The 15,949-nt window shown below is 38.9% G+C and overlaps 1 protein-coding gene across 4 annotated transcripts in view; it reads left to right on the top strand.

Annotated features, from left to right (window-relative positions):
• LOC128693299 (putative neural-cadherin 2) overlaps nucleotides 1-15,949 on the top strand; it is a 251,714-nt gene that overhangs the window by 122,321 nt on the left and 113,444 nt on the right. For all 4 annotated transcript variants that reach the window (XM_070089515.1, XM_070089514.1, XM_070089513.1 and 1 more), the window contains exon 11: nucleotides 4,436-4,783. In XM_070089515.1, the coding sequence (XP_069945616.1) occupies nucleotides 4,436-4,783 (348 nt within the window). The remainder of the gene's footprint in view (nucleotides 1-4,435; nucleotides 4,784-15,949) is intronic.

Below are 15,949 nucleotides of genomic sequence, written 5' to 3'. Positions count from 1 at the left end.
GAGAGGTGCAGCAGTCGTTGGTGGTGTCACATTTGTCCAATGTGGAAGTAGGTCTTGCCCAAGGGTTAGGCAAGCGAAGAATTACCAAGTATTAAGATCCCAAGAAGTTGCAGTGTCTGACAGGATTGTAGACGAATGGTTCAGAGAACTGACACGTTGATAAATTAGACACATGTGCAACTCTTGGGTATCTTTATTGAGGAAACGTTTCGCCACACAGTGGCTTCATCAGCCCATACAAAGGAGAAACGGGAAGAACAGGAGGAGAATGAGGTAATCATTCTCCTCATAATGAAAAAAATATATCTTTAAACGTATAAGAGAAATTTTCAGAAAGAACTTAATTTTAAATGAGTTCTTGCTAATTGACCAGTTTTACATATTCGGCACGATATTATATATATATATATATATATATATATATATATATATATATATATATATATATATATATATATATATATATATATATATATGTCGTGCCGAATAGGCAGAACTTGCGATCTTGGCTTAAATAGCAACGCTCATCTTGCCATATAGGACAAGCGAAAATTTGTGTATGCAATAATTTCGCCAAAATCATTCTGAACCTAACGAAAAAAATATATTTCACTGTGTTTGTTTAGTATTAAATTATTGTAAACAAATCTAAAATATATTTAGTTGGGTTAGGCTAAAATAAATTGCTCTTGTTATAATAAGGTTAGGTAAGTTTTCTAAGATTCTTTTGGAGGAAAATTAAAATTTTTTACATTAACACTAATGAAAAAAATATATCTTTAAACGTATAAGAGAAAATTTCATAAAGGACTTAATTTTAAATGAGTTCTTGCTAATTGACCAGTTTTACATATTCGGCACGACATATATATATATATATATATAATAAATATATATATATATATATATATATATATAATATATATATATATATATATATATATATATATATATATATGCAAAACAACCACTGCGAAAGAATAGAGAAATTCCAAGCGCATTCGTGACTACTCACATTATCAAGGAACAATAAAAGTAATGCATCAAAGGAAGGCATGTAAAGGGTCTAACCCACACCTCACTATCACATCCCACAACAAAGCAACACCTGACGCGCGACTCATAAGAAAGGGAACACTGCAGCAGGCCCGCTGGCCCAACTAGACAGGTCCTTCACACAACCCACCAACAAACTATTCTACCCAAGAATAAAGAATTTTAAAAATTATTATTTGTCCAATGTATTATTAAATTCTTCCCAAATTCTATTAATTATAAATGGATCTAATTTATATAAACCAAAGGAAATATTCATATTATTGTCAAAACTGCTTTTTATGAAACAAGATTCAATTATATTCCTGTCGACCATGGACTTGCTTGATACAACTTTCTCAACTTTTTGAAAATCAATTGGATGGCTAAAATCTCTCACTTGAATAAATAGAGCATTGGAATCTTGTTCAGTTCTAATGCTATATTTATGTTGTTTTAATCTTAGTTCGAGACTTTTACGGCATATGTGCGGAGAAGGAGCTTATACGTAGGCAGGAGAGGTGCACCAGTCGTAGGTGGTGTCACATTTGTTCAATGTGGAAGTAGGTCGTGCCCAAGGGTTAGGCAAGCGAAGAATTCCCAAGTATTAAGATCCCACCTACGACTGCTGCACCTCTCCTGCCTACGGTTTATAAGCTGCTTCTCCGCTCATATGCCATATTCTATACAAGATTGATGGACTGACCACATCGACTCAAGGTTGAGGGACTGATTACCTCATTCTCCTCCTGTTCTTCAAGATTCTCCTTTGTATGAACTGATGAAGCCACCGTGTGACGAAACGTTTCCTCAATAAAGATACCCAAGAGTTGCACATGTGTCTAATTTATCAGCTTTACGTATTTGTAGTCCAGAGTTCATAGATGAGGAAATATCCAAAATTTATGAAATTGCTAATGATTTGAAATACCCAAGAAACGTAATTGATAAATCTTTTAAAATTACTAGAAATACTTTTTACAATCCAAAAAGGGACAACCAGCCTTATTCAACTAAAAATATGTTGGTTCTCCCTTACCATGAAAACTTTGTTGATATGCCTTCTCTTCTTAAGACTTTTAATATCAAAGTTGTATTTAAAAATCTTGATACAGTAAAAAAAACTTTTGATAAAGAATTCCCCCCAAAATGCTGACGGATGTGTCTATAAGATTCCTTGTAAAATTTGCGATAAAGTTTATTACGGTCAAACTGGTAGAAGTCTCGAACTAAGATTAAAACAACATAAATATAGCATTAGAACTGGACAAGATTCCAATGCTCTATTTATTCATGTGAGAGATTTTAACCATCCAATTGATTTTCAAAAAGTTGAGAAAGTTGTATCAGGCAAGTCCATGGTCGACAGGAATGTAATTGAATTTTGTTTCATAAAAAAGCAGTTTTGACAATAATATGAATATTTCCTTTGGTTTATATAAATTAGATCCATTTATAATTAATAGAATTTGGGAAGAATTTAATAATACATTGGACAAATAATAAATTTTAAAATTCTTAATTCTTGGGTAGAATAGTTTGTTGGTGGGTTGTGTGAAGGCCCTGTCTAGTTGGGCCAGCGGGCCTGCTGCAGTGTTCCCTTTCTTATGAGTCGCGCGTCAGGTGTTGCTTTGTTGTGGGATGTGATAGTGAGGTGTGGGCTAGACCCTTTATATGCCTTCCTTTGATGCAGTACTTTTATTGTTCCTTGATAATGTGAGTAGTCACGAAAGCGCTTGGAATTTCTCTATTCCTTCGCAGTGGTTGTTTTGCATATTCTGAAATCACCTGTTTACTGTGATATTATTGTATATGTATATATATATATATATATATATATATATATATATATATATATATATATATATATATATATATATATATATATATATATATATATATATATTTAATCATTTACCAAACTGCGCCAAGCCAGGATTCGACCCCACTACACATTGTCCCGCCTCGAGAAACAACACAATGTGATAATTAAGAGTTAATGATATGAAATGAGAGAAATAATGAGTGAAATGAGAAAAAAATTGTTACTCTGTTATGAATGAACTCAGGAATGATATATTAAGTATGGTCAGGTAAGGAAAGCTTTGACGTCACTCAGTGACGTGAACTTCCATGAGGTAAATTTTCTGGCCCAGGAAAAGTGGAGTGACGTAGAATCCGTGGAGGTAAGCGGAGGCGAGTTGCGGCGCACGTAAGTCGGTGTTTTTCGTTCGGACAAATCATTTCCAGATATTTTTTCCTGCGAAATAAAAATCTTCACTTAGTGATTCGTCTTAGGGATAATTTTATATTACTATTGTCATCTTGAGATCTTAATCACTTTTAATTTTAGAAGAGCTCAAATTGAGTGAGTTCCTGCCTCTTGGCATGGACTCAACCCTTGAGCATATTGAAAGCGGCTCCTATGTACTTTAATGTTTTAAATTTATATTCTCTTGGGCATATTAAGAACAGTTTCTGGGTATTTTAATATTTTAAACATACATTCTCTAGGCCTTTTGAGGGTAATTTCGCTGTACCTCATTTAATCGAAATAAAATTAAAGCATGATATCAAAGGTTTAATTTCCTTTTCTTGGACACCGTAAGTGTGGTGAACTACAACTATTGGGCCTCATAAGAGAATCGAGCCACAGCCTCTGTGCTTCGTTTGGTTAATGAACAAGGGCAGCTGGGGTCTTTCGACATTCTTGAATTCCAGCTAGTTTGCCTGTTTAGACTGTTAAGCTACAGCCATTGGACAAATTTGACATGATCAATAAGACATTTGATCTCTTTAGTGTTTTGCTGCAGCTCCTGGGTCTCTTGAGGATATTAAATTACATCTTTTCGTTTCTTTAGAATGTTAGGCTACAGTTTGTGAAGTGTTAGGTGGTTGGATGTATCAGAGACGAGAGATAACTCTCCAAAATAAGTTTATTTGTTTAAGAATTTTAAATTTATGTAAATGAAAAAAAATTCTAAGTGGGTGAATAGCTTAACAGTTACTGACATTTGCTTAGTTTTGTTGCATAAATTAAAGACGAAAAAAAAATATTCCAAATTTATTTTAATGACCAGATTTGTAATTCTTCCAAATGAGGAGGATTATTAATTTAATAATAATAATGGTTACAAATGACCATTATTTTTAAAGGGGTGAACCGGTAAGCCAGCGGAAGGCCTCGGTCAGATGACCAAAGCTCTAAAGGTGGGTCATAATATGACTAAGACCCGCGTCAGGAAACACTTCTGTTTCCTGACAAACCTTACCTAACCTTCCAAATGAGGCCTGGTTTGATATCGGCCGTGGTTATAATAATCTCTGGAACTATTAACAGATGACATTTTATGTAGCTGAGGTGGTTTGACGATGGCTTCAACTGTTTGAACACCGACAGAATGGCGGAGGAGGTCTGGGAAGACTTATGGCAGGTGTGTTAAGTGTTATCGGCGAGAAGGAAAATTTAGTGGAAGTAATGAGTGTATACAACCATCAACAAGATCACTACCAACCTTACCACTCGTCCAGAACCCAGCTCCTTCCATCTGATAAGCCCATCATATCCACGTTTTCCACCTCTACTGCAACAGCATCTTCCGTCCAAGTCGATCAAGAAGCCATCTCTCGTGAGGCGCCTGCTTCCTGTGTGTGGTTAAGCGTGAGAAATATTCGTGAGGGTGGAACTGGTGGGGTATACATGAACCCTGTCAAGCTATTAGGTCTTCTAGATCTACACTCTCTCCAGGTCAGTGAAATTTATTATATTTATAATTATCTGACATGCCGTCCTCAACTATACCAGTTCTCTAGCACTATCAGCTAATGTGAAGCGTAATACATGAATCACCCAGGAGTCAAGGTCCTTTATAATTTTTTTTTTCTGGAATTTCTCTAATTTAAATTAACACGAATACATTCTTCCCTTAAGGTCTGCATACTATGTATACCAGTACGTAGGTTAAAGGGGTTTAAGCATAACCTGAAAAATATAATTTCCAGATGAACGGAAAAGACAACACTAATGGGTTTTACCTGTCCCGACTTACTACGGTATATTTTAACTTCTCCAAAGCTATCAGCAATAATCAGTGCTGCAGCCTATGATTAGCAGCCTTTGAAATCATGTCCTCAAGGAACGTTTCTGGTACATATACTTACCTATATGTACTAACTTACTCGTGGATGCAGAGGTCTCATAACGCCTAGAATTGCCTCTAACTCTTACATACTGGCTCTAATGATTCCTGGTTCCCAGTGCCTGATCACACTTACTCATGAAACTGGTATGATGTTTGCCTCCACCACATACTTACTATAGGTTATTCACTTACTCTTGACCCCAGTACAGTGCTCCATGGGATGAAGGATATTGTTAGCCGTCTGGATGACATCATGAGAGGTAATGGGAGCAATCTGTCTCAGTGCTGGAGCCAACGATGTTGGCAGACGTAGGAGTGAGAACCTGATTAGCAGGTATAGGTCAGCAATAGAGATAATTAGGAGGAAGGGTGGGAACCCTGTCATATGTGGTATTTTGCCAAGGAGAGGAGTTGGAAATGAATGGTTGTCCAGAGCAATTGGTGTAAATTGCTGGCTGGACAAATACTGTAAGGAAAATGCGGTAACATTGTTTGACAACTTGGACCTCTTCTATGGCAGAAATGACATGTATGCCAGGGATGGGGTTCACTTATCTAGGTGTGGGGTGGGAGCACCGGCCAACGCAGTGGAGGGAGCTGTTAGGTCTTTAAACTAAGAATAGTTAGTGGTATGGGTTTTGGCGGGAAAACAGTGAAGTCGCAGTGTAGTAATGTGAGTACTAGGAGAACTAGTAATAGCCAAAATGAGGTGGATATTGGAAAGCCAGTGGCACTAATTGACAAGGACAGTAATAGGTTTAGCGGAATAACAGAAAGGAGCAGGAAGGGTAAAGAGAAAGGAGGGTCCTTAAGAATATATTACACAAATAGTCGTAGTGCTAGGAATAAGATGGACGAGTTGAGACTAGTTGCTAATGCAGGTATCATTGATGTATTTGCCTTAACCGAGACGTGGTTCAATATGAAAATTCGGGACATGCCTGCGGAATGTCACATTCAAGGTTTTAAATTGTTCCAAGTAGATAGAAGTATCGGGAAGAGGGGTGGGGCGGCATTGTATGTCCGAGATCGCTTGAACTGTTGCATAAAAACGGGTATTAAGTCTGAAGTAACACATACTGAGTCTGTTTGGATAGAATTTTCAGAGGGGCATGAAAAATTAATTTTAGATGTGATATACCGTCCCCCAAACTTAGATAGGGACCAGGGAAGACTACTATGGGAGGAAATTGTTAGGGCCACAAGGCACGATAATGTAGTAATTCTAGGAGACTTTAACTTTAGTCATATTGATTGGAATTTCTTGACTGGGAATTTAGAATCATACGACATCTTAGAAGAAGTTCAGGATTGTTTTTTGAAGCAGTTTGTGACAGAACCTACAAGGGGAAATAACCTGCTTGACTTAGTTTTAGCAAACAATGAATCCCTTGTTAATAATTTAGAAATTTCAGAGGAACTCGGTACTAGCGACCACAAACCAATTACATTTAGCATTGAATGGAAGTACGATAGTAGGGATAACTCAGTAACAGTCTCAGATTTTCACTTAGCAGATTACGGCGGGCTTAGAGAACACTTATCATCTGTTGACCGGGGTAACAAAGAGAGCTATCAATATGACAGTTTTCTGAACACTATACATTCTGCTCAAAGAACGTTTATCTCGTACAAAGATTTTAGATCAAACAGAAATGACCCAAAACGGATGAATAATAGGCTGAAATATCTACGAGGGCATAAGAAAGGAATTTATAGGCGTATCAAAAGAGGTGAGGGTCATCTTATGAATCAGTATATTGATATTAAGAGGGACATTAAAAAGGGGATAAGAAAAGCTAAAAGGGACTATGAAATTAAAGTTGCTAGGGATTCTAAAACTAACCCAAAAAGTTTTTTCCAGGTATATAGAACAAAAGTCAAAGATAAGATAGGTCCCCTTAAAAATAACTATGGGCATCTTACTGACAAAGAGAATGAAATGTGCTCGGTTTTAAATAATTATTTTCTCTCGGTTTTTACACAGGAAGACACTAGTAATGTGTGATGAATGGTTTGAAAAACCGACAAGTTGAAGATTGAGACACTTATGCAGCATATGGGAATCTTTATTCAGGAAACGTTTCGCCACACAGTGGCTTCATCAGTCCAATACAAAGAGGAAGGCGTAAGGAGAGGAGGAGTATGAGGTAATCAGTCCCACAACCTGGAGTCCATGTGTTCAGTCCATCAATCTTGTAGAATGTACAGCATAGGGCCGTAGACGTGGCTTATATACTGTAGTGAGGTGAGGTGAAGCAGGCGGAGGCGGGGTCATGGTGGTACCATCCACTAGTCGAAGTAGGTCTTCGTCCAAAGGTTGAACAAGTGTTGAAGAATTCTTTGTAACAAGATCCCATGATGCTGCAGTGTCTGACAGTTGTGATGAATGGTTTGAAAAACCGACAAGTTGAAGATTGAGACACTTATGCAGCGTAAGGAGAGGAGGAGTATGAGGTAATCAGTCCCTCAACCTGGAGTCGATGTGTTCAGTCCATCAATCTTGTAGAATGTACAGTATATAAGCCACGTCTACGGCCCTATGCTGTACATTCTACAAGATTGATGGACTGAACACATCGACTCCAGGTTGAGGGACTGATTACCTCATACTCCTCCACTCCTTACGCCTTCCTCTTTGTATTGGACTGATGAAGCCACTGTGTGGCGAAACGTTTCCTGAATAAAGATTCCCATATGCTGCATAAGTGTCACAATCTTCAACTTGTCGGTTTTTCAAACCATTCATCACAACTGTCAGACACTGCAGCATCATGGGATCTTGTTACAAAGAATTCTTCAACACTTGTTCAACCTTTGGACGAAGACCTACTTCGACTAGTGGATGGTACCACTATGAGCCCGCCTCCGCATGCTTCACCTCACCTCACTACAGTATATAAGCCACGTCTACGGCCCTATGCTGTACATTCTACAAGATTGATGGACTGAACACATCGACTCCAGGTTGAGGGACTGATTACCTCATACTCCTCCACTCCTTACGCCTTCCTCTTTGTATTGGACTGATGAAGCCACTGTGTGGCGAAACGTTTCCTGAATAAAGATTCCCATATGCTGCATAAGTGTCTCAATCTTCAACTTGTCGGTTTTTCAAACCATTCATCACAACTGTCAGACACTGCAGCATCATGGGATCTTGTTACAAAGAATTCTTCAACACTTGTTCAACCTTTGGACGAAGACCTACTTCGACTAGTGGATGGTACCACTATGAGCCCGCCTCCGCATGCTTCACCTCACCTCACTACAGTATATAAGCCACGTCTACGGCCCTATGCTGTACATTCTACAAGATTGATGGACTGAACACATCGACTCCAGGTTGAGGGACTGATTACCTCATACTCCTCCTCTCCTTACGCCTTCCTCTTTGTATTGGACTGATGAAGCCACTGTGTGGCGAAACGTTTCCTGAATAAAGATTCCCATATTCTGCATAAGTGTCTCAATCTTCAACTTGTCGGTTTTTCAAACCATTCATCACAACTGTCAGACACTGCAGCATCATGGGCTCTTGTTACAAAGAATTCTTCAACACTTGTTCAACCTTTGGACGAAGACCTACTTCGACTAGTGGATGGTACCACTATGACCCCGCCTCCGCCTGCTTCACCTCACCTCACTACAGTATATAAGCCACGTCTACGGCCCTATGCTGTACATTCTACAAGATTGATGGACTGAACACATCGACTCCAGGTTGAGGGACTGATTACCTCATACTCCTCCACTCCTTACGCCTTCCTCTTTGTATTGGACTGATGAAGCCACTGTGTGGCGAAACGTTTCCTGAATAAAGATTCCCATATGCTGCATAAGTGTCTCAATCTTCGACACTAATAATATTCCGGTAATTAATTTTTATAGTGGGCCAGAAGAAGATAAATTATGTAACATCACAGTCACTAGTGAAATGGTTGTGAAGCAGATAGACCGACTGAAGCAAAATAAATCACCGGGTCCTGATGAGGTTTTTTCAAGGGTTCTAAAGGAATGCAAAATGGAAGTCTGTGAACCATTAACTAATATTTTTAATTTATCTCTTCAAACATGTGTAGTGTCTGATATGTGGAAGATGGCTAATGTAATTCCTATTTTTAAAACAGGGGACAAGTCGTTACCGTCAAATTACCCCCCAATAAGCCTGACCTCAATTGTAGGCAAATTACTAGAGTCAATTATAGCTCAGATTATAAGAAGCCATCTCGATAAGCATAGCTTGATTAATGATACTCAGCATGGATTCACAAGAGGCCGGTCTTGTCTAACTAATTTATTAACTTTCTTCAGTAAAGCTTTTGAGGCTGTTGACCACCATAAAGAATTTGATATTATTTACTTAGATTTTAGAAAGGCATTTGATAGAGTACTGCACCAAAGACTGTTGAAGAAAGTAGCAGCTCATGGCATTGGGGGAAGGGTGCTCTCGTGGATCGAATCATGGCTCACAGACAGGAAGCAGAGAGTGTCCATAAATGGGGTTAAATCCGAGTGGGGATCAGTAACAAGTGGCGTTCCACAGGGATCAGTCTTGGGTCCGTTGTTGTTTATAATATATATCAATGATCTTGATGAAGGAATTACTAGTGATATGAGCAAATTCGCCGATGACACGAAGATAGGTAGGATAATTGATTCAAACGTAGATGTTAGGGAACTTTAGGAGGATTTAGATAAACTCTACTCTTGGTCAGAAAAGTGGCAGATGCAGTTCAATGTAGATAAATGCAAGGTTCTGAAGCTCGGGAGTCCATAACCCTAGCACTTATAAGTTAAATAATGTAGAACTTAGCCATACAGATTGCGAAAAGGACTTGGGGGTTATGGTAAGCAGCAACCTTAAACCAAGGCAGCAATGCCTAAGCGTGCGTAATAAGGCAAGTAGATTACTGGGATTTATATCAAGAAGTGTAAGCAACAGAAGTCCAGAGGTCATACTGCAGCTTTATACATCATTAGTAAGGCCTCACCTAGATTATGCAGCTCAATTCTGGTCTCCATATTACAGAATGGACATAAATTCGTTAGAAAACATTCAGCGTAGGATGACTAAATTAATACATAGCATTAGAAATCTTCCTTATGAAGAAAGATTGATGACTCTTAAGTTACATTCACTTGTTAGACGAAGAATGAGGGGAGACCTGATCGAAGTGTATAAGTGGAAGATATGTATTAATAAAGGGGATATTAACAAGGTCTTGAGGATATCTCTCCGAGAGAGAACCCGCAGTAATGGATTTAAATTAGATATGTTTAGATTTAGAAAGGACATAGGAAAGTATTGGTTTGGAAATAGGGTAGTTGATGTGTGGAACAGTCTACCTAGTTGGGTTATTGAGGCTAGGACTTTGGGTAGTTTCAAATTTAGGTTGGATAAGACCTGTTTGTGTGCTCTCTGTGAATCTGAACCAGGATGCCCTCTCTTGAGCAACTTTACCAGCAGCTGAGAGAAGAGCTCAGAGTTGCTGAAATGGATATACGGCGATTTACGGAGGAGAACAAGAGGATTCGTAGTAATCCTTCTGTTGTGAGTCCCCAGGTTAAGAGGGGAGCTTGGTCAGTGGCCGGGCAACATGGAACCAAGCTGAAGATCAAGAAAACGGTTGGAGAGGCAGAAACAACGAGAAACCAGAAGACTACCGTGGAAACTTCCAACCCATTCTCGGTGCTACCTGACGAATGTGAGTGTTCTACTGGGAATGCCACAACGAGCACCAAAGAAGCATTGGCAGACGTGAGTGAGACATCCCTAGAAACCCCAACGAAAACCATCGAGAACGTCTTGACGAATTCTACAAGTGGTGTAATGCTACCTGGCGAATGTGAGTCGACTACTCGGAGCATCACGACGGACGACGCCAAGGAAGGTAAAAACATTGTTGTTGTTGGGGATAGCCAGATTAGATACATGGATAGGGCATTCTGCTTGAAGGATAGGAGTAGGAGGCAGGGAGTGTGTTTTCCTGGGGCTGGGATGAAGGACATTGTTAGTCATCTGGATGACATCATGAGAGGTAATGGGAGCAATCCTATTATCTGTCTCAGTGCTGGAGGCAACGATGTTGGCAGACGTAGGAGTGAGGACCTGATTAGCAGGTATAGGTCAGCAATAGAGATAATTAGGAGGAAGGGTGGGAAACCTGTCATATGTGGCATTTTGCCAAGGAGAGGAGTTTGAAATGAATGGTTGTCCAGAGCAATTGGTGTCAATTGCTGGCTGGACAAATACTGTAAGGAAAATGCGGTAACATTCATTGACAACTGGGACCTCTTCTATGGCAGAAATGACATGTATGCCAGGGATGGGGTTCACTTATCTAGGTGTGGGGTTGGAGCACTGGCCAACGCAGTGGAGGGAGCTGTTAGGTCTTTAAACTAGGAATAGTTAGTGGTATGGGTTTTTGCGGGAAAACTGTGAAGTCTCAGGGTAGTAATATGAGTACTAGGAGAACTAGTAATAGGCAAAATAAGGTGGATATTGGAAAGCCAGTGGCACTAATTGACAAGGACAGTAATAGGTTTAGTGGAATAACAGAAAGGAGCAGGAAGGGTAAAGAGAGAGGAGGGTCTTTAAGTATTTATTACACAAATAGTCGCAGTGCTAGGAATAAGATGGACGAGTTGAGACTTGTTGCTAGTGCAGGTAACATAGATGTATTTGCCTTAACTGAGACGTGGTTTAATTCAAAAAGTCGGGACATGCCTGCAGAATGTCACATTCAGGGTTTTAAATTGTTCCAAGTAGATAGAAGTGTCGGGAAGGGGGGTGGGGTGGCATTGTATGTCCGAGATCGCTTGAACTGTTGCATAAAAACGGGTATTAAGTCTGAAATAACACATGCAGAGTCTGTTTGGATAGAATTTTCAGAGGGGCATAAAAAAATAATTTTAGGTGTGATATACCGTCCCCCAAATTTAAATAGGGACCAGGGAAGACTACTATGGGAGGAAATTGTTAGGGGCACAAGGCACGATAATGTAGTAATTCTAGGAGACTTTAACTTTAGTCATATTGATTGGAATTTCTTGACTGGGAATATAGAATCATACGACTTCTTAGAAGTAGTTCAGGATTGTTTTTTGAAGCAGTTTGTGACAGAACCTACAAGGGGTAATAACCTGCTTGACTTAGTTCTGGCAAACAATGAATCCCTTGTTAATAATTTAGAAGTTTCAGAGGAACTGGGTGCTAGCGACCACAAATCAATTACACTTAGCATTGAATGGAAGTATGATAGTAGGGATAACTCAGTAACGGTCCCAGATTTTCGCTTAGCAGATTACGATGGGCTTAGAGAACACTTATCATCTGTTGACTGGGGTAACGAAGAGAGCTATCAATGTGACAGCTTTCTCAACACCATACATGCTGCTCAAAGAACGTTTATCCCTTATAAAGAAATTAGATCAAATAGAAATGACCCAAAATGGATGAATAATAGGCTGAAATATCTACTAGGGCATAAGAAAGGAATTTATTGGCGTATCAAAAGAGGTGAGGGTCATCTTATGAATCAGTATATTGACATTAAGAGGGACATTAAAAAGGGGATAAGAAAAGCTAAAAGGGACTATGAAATTAAAGTTGCTAGGGATTCTAAAACTAACCCAAAAAGTTTTTTCCAGATATATAGAACAAAAGTCAGAGATAAGATAGGTCCCCTTAAAAATAACTATGGGCATCTTACTGACAAAGAGAATGAAATGTGCTCTATTTTAAATAATTATTTTCTCTCGGTTTTTACACAGGAAAACACTAATAATATTCCAGTAATTAATTTTTATAGTGGGCAAGAAGAAGATAAATTATGTAACATCACAGTCACTAGTGAAATGGTTGTGAAGCAGATAGACCGACTGAAGCAAAATAAGTCACCGGGTCCTGATGAGGTTTTTTCAAGGGTTCTTAAGGAATGCAAAATGGAAGTCTGTGAACCATTAACTAATACTTTTAATTTATCTCTTCAAACAGGTGTAGTGTCTGATAAGTGGAAGATGGCTAATGTAATTCCTATTTTTAAAACAGGGGACAAGTCGTTACCGTCAAATTACCGCCCATTAAGCCTGACCTCAATTGTAGGCAAATTACTAGAGTCAATTATAGCTGAGATTATAAGAAGCCATCTCGATAAGCATAGCTTGATTAATGATACTCAGCATGGATTCACAAGAGGCCGGTCTTGTCTAACTAATTTATTAACTTTCTTCAGTAAAGCTTTTGAGGCTGTTGACCACGATAAAGAATTTGATATCATTTACTTAGATTGTAGAACATAAGAACATAAGAAAGGAGGAACACTGCAGTAGGCCTGTTGGCCCATACTAGGCAGGTCCTTTACAATTCATCCCACTAACAAACATTTGACCAACCCAACTTTCAATGCCACCCATGAAGCAAGCTCCGATGTGCAAGTCCCACTCAAATCCAACCCCTCCCACTCATGTACTTATCCAACCTAAATTTGAAACTACCCAAAGTCCTAGCCTCAATAACCCAACTAGGTAGACTGTTCCACTCATCAACTACCCTATTTCCAAACCAATACTTTCCTATGTCTTTTCTAAATCTAAACTTATCTAATTTAAATCCATTACTGCGGGTTCTCTCTTGGAGAGATATCCTCAAGACCTTGTTAATATCCCCTTTATTAATACCTATCTTCCACTTATACACTTCGATCAGGTCTCCCCTCATTCTTCGTCTAACAAGTGAATGTAACTTAAGAGTCTTCAGTCTTTCTTCATAAGGAAGATTTCTAATGCTATGTATTAATTTAGTCATCCTACGCTGAATGTTTTCTAACGAATTTATGTCCATTCTGTAATATGGAAACCAGAATTGAGCTTCATAATCTAGGTGAGGCCTTACTAATGATGTATAAAGCTGCAGTATGACCTCTGGACTTCTGTTGCTTATACTTCTTGATATAAATCCCAGTAATCTATTTGCCTTATTACGTACGCTTAGGCATTGCTGTCTTGGGTTGCAGTGTCTGACAGGATGAACATCAAAATGGTATCTTGGTTTAAGGTTGCTGCTTACCATAACCCCCAAGTCCTTTTCGCAATCTGTATGGCTAAGTTCTACATTATTTAACTTATAAGTTCTAGGGTTATGGACACTCCCGAGCTTCAGAACCTTGCATTTATCTACATTGAACTGCATCTGCCACTTTTCTGACCAAGAGTAGAGTTTGTCTAAATCCTCCTGAAGTTCCCTAACATCTACGTTTGAATCAATTATCCTACCTATCTTCGTGTCATCGGCGAATTTGCTCATATCACTAGTAATTCCTTCATCAAGATCATTGATATATATTATAAACAACAACGGGCCCAAGACTGATCCCTGTGGAACGCCACTTGTTACTGATCCCCACTCGGATTTAACCCCATTTATGGACACTCTCTGCTTCCTGTCTGTGAGCCATGATTCGATCCACGAGAGCACCCTTCCCCCAATGCCATGAGCTGCTACTTTCTTCAACAGTCTTTGGTGCGGAACTCTATCAAATGCCTTACTAAAATCTAAGTAAATAATATCAAATTCTTTATGGTGGTCAACAGCCTCAAAAGCTTTACTGAAGAAAGTTAATAAATTAGTTAGACAAGACCGGCCTCTTGTGAATCCATGCTGAGTATCATTAATCAAGCTATGCTTATCGAGATGGCTTCTTATAATCTGAGCTATAATTGACTCTAGTAATTTGCTTACAATTGAGGTCAGGCTTATTGGGGGGTAATTTGACGGTAACGACTTGTCCCCTGTTTTAAAAATAGGAATTACATTAGCCATCTTCCACATATCAGACACTACACCTGTTTGAAGAGATAAATTAAAAATATTAGTTAATGGTTCACAGACTTCCATTTTGCATTCCTTTAGAACCCTTGAATAAACCTCATCAGGACCCGGTGACTTATTTTGCTTCAGTCGGTCTATCTGCTTCACAACCATTTCACTAGTGACTGTGATGTTACATAATTTATCTTCTTCTGGCCCACTATAAAAATTAATTACCGGAATATTATTAGTGTCTTCCTGTGTAAAAACCGAGAGAAAATAATTATTTAAAATCGAGCACATTTCATTCTCTTTGTCAGTAAGATGCCCATAGTTATTTTTAAGGGGACCTATCTTTTAAGAACATAAGAATGGAGGAACACTGCAGAAAGCCTACTGGCCCATGCGAGGCAGGTCCTTATCAAAACCAAGAAATAACTCCCGTACCCAATGACACCAATCAAACCCATCCCCTCCCACTCATATATTTGTCCAGTCTCTTCTTAAAGGTACCCAAGGTCCTAGCCTCTATCACCCCACTGGGAAGACTGTTCCACGCATTTACAACTCTGTTAGAAAACCAGTACTTACCTATATCCTTTCTAAATCTAAATTTATCCAACTTAAATCCATTATTCCTGGTTCTTACCTGGTTCGACACCCTCAGTATGAACATTAAAATGGTATAAAATACCGACAGGTTGTTAGGTAAGACACATATGCAACAGTTAGGTATCTTTATTGTGAAACGTTTCGCCTACACAGTAGGCTTCTTCAGTCAAGTACAGGAAAGGTTGATAGAAGCAGAAGATACTTGAAGACGATGTAATCAGTCCATCACCCTTAAAGTTTTGAGGTGGTCAGTCCCTCAGTCTGGAGAAGAGCATTGTTCCATAGTATGAAACAATATGGAGAAGAAGTGACAGGATGGAGCTTTTATAGCGCCAAGAGGTGAGACGTA

The sequence above is a fragment of the Cherax quadricarinatus genome, chromosome 28, assembly GCF_038502225.1.
Source record: "Cherax quadricarinatus isolate ZL_2023a chromosome 28, ASM3850222v1, whole genome shotgun sequence".
NCBI lineage: Eukaryota > Metazoa > Arthropoda > Malacostraca > Decapoda > Parastacidae > Cherax > Cherax quadricarinatus.
Note: the sequence above shows the minus strand (reverse complement) of the source record. Positions and strands in the feature narration are given on the sequence as shown.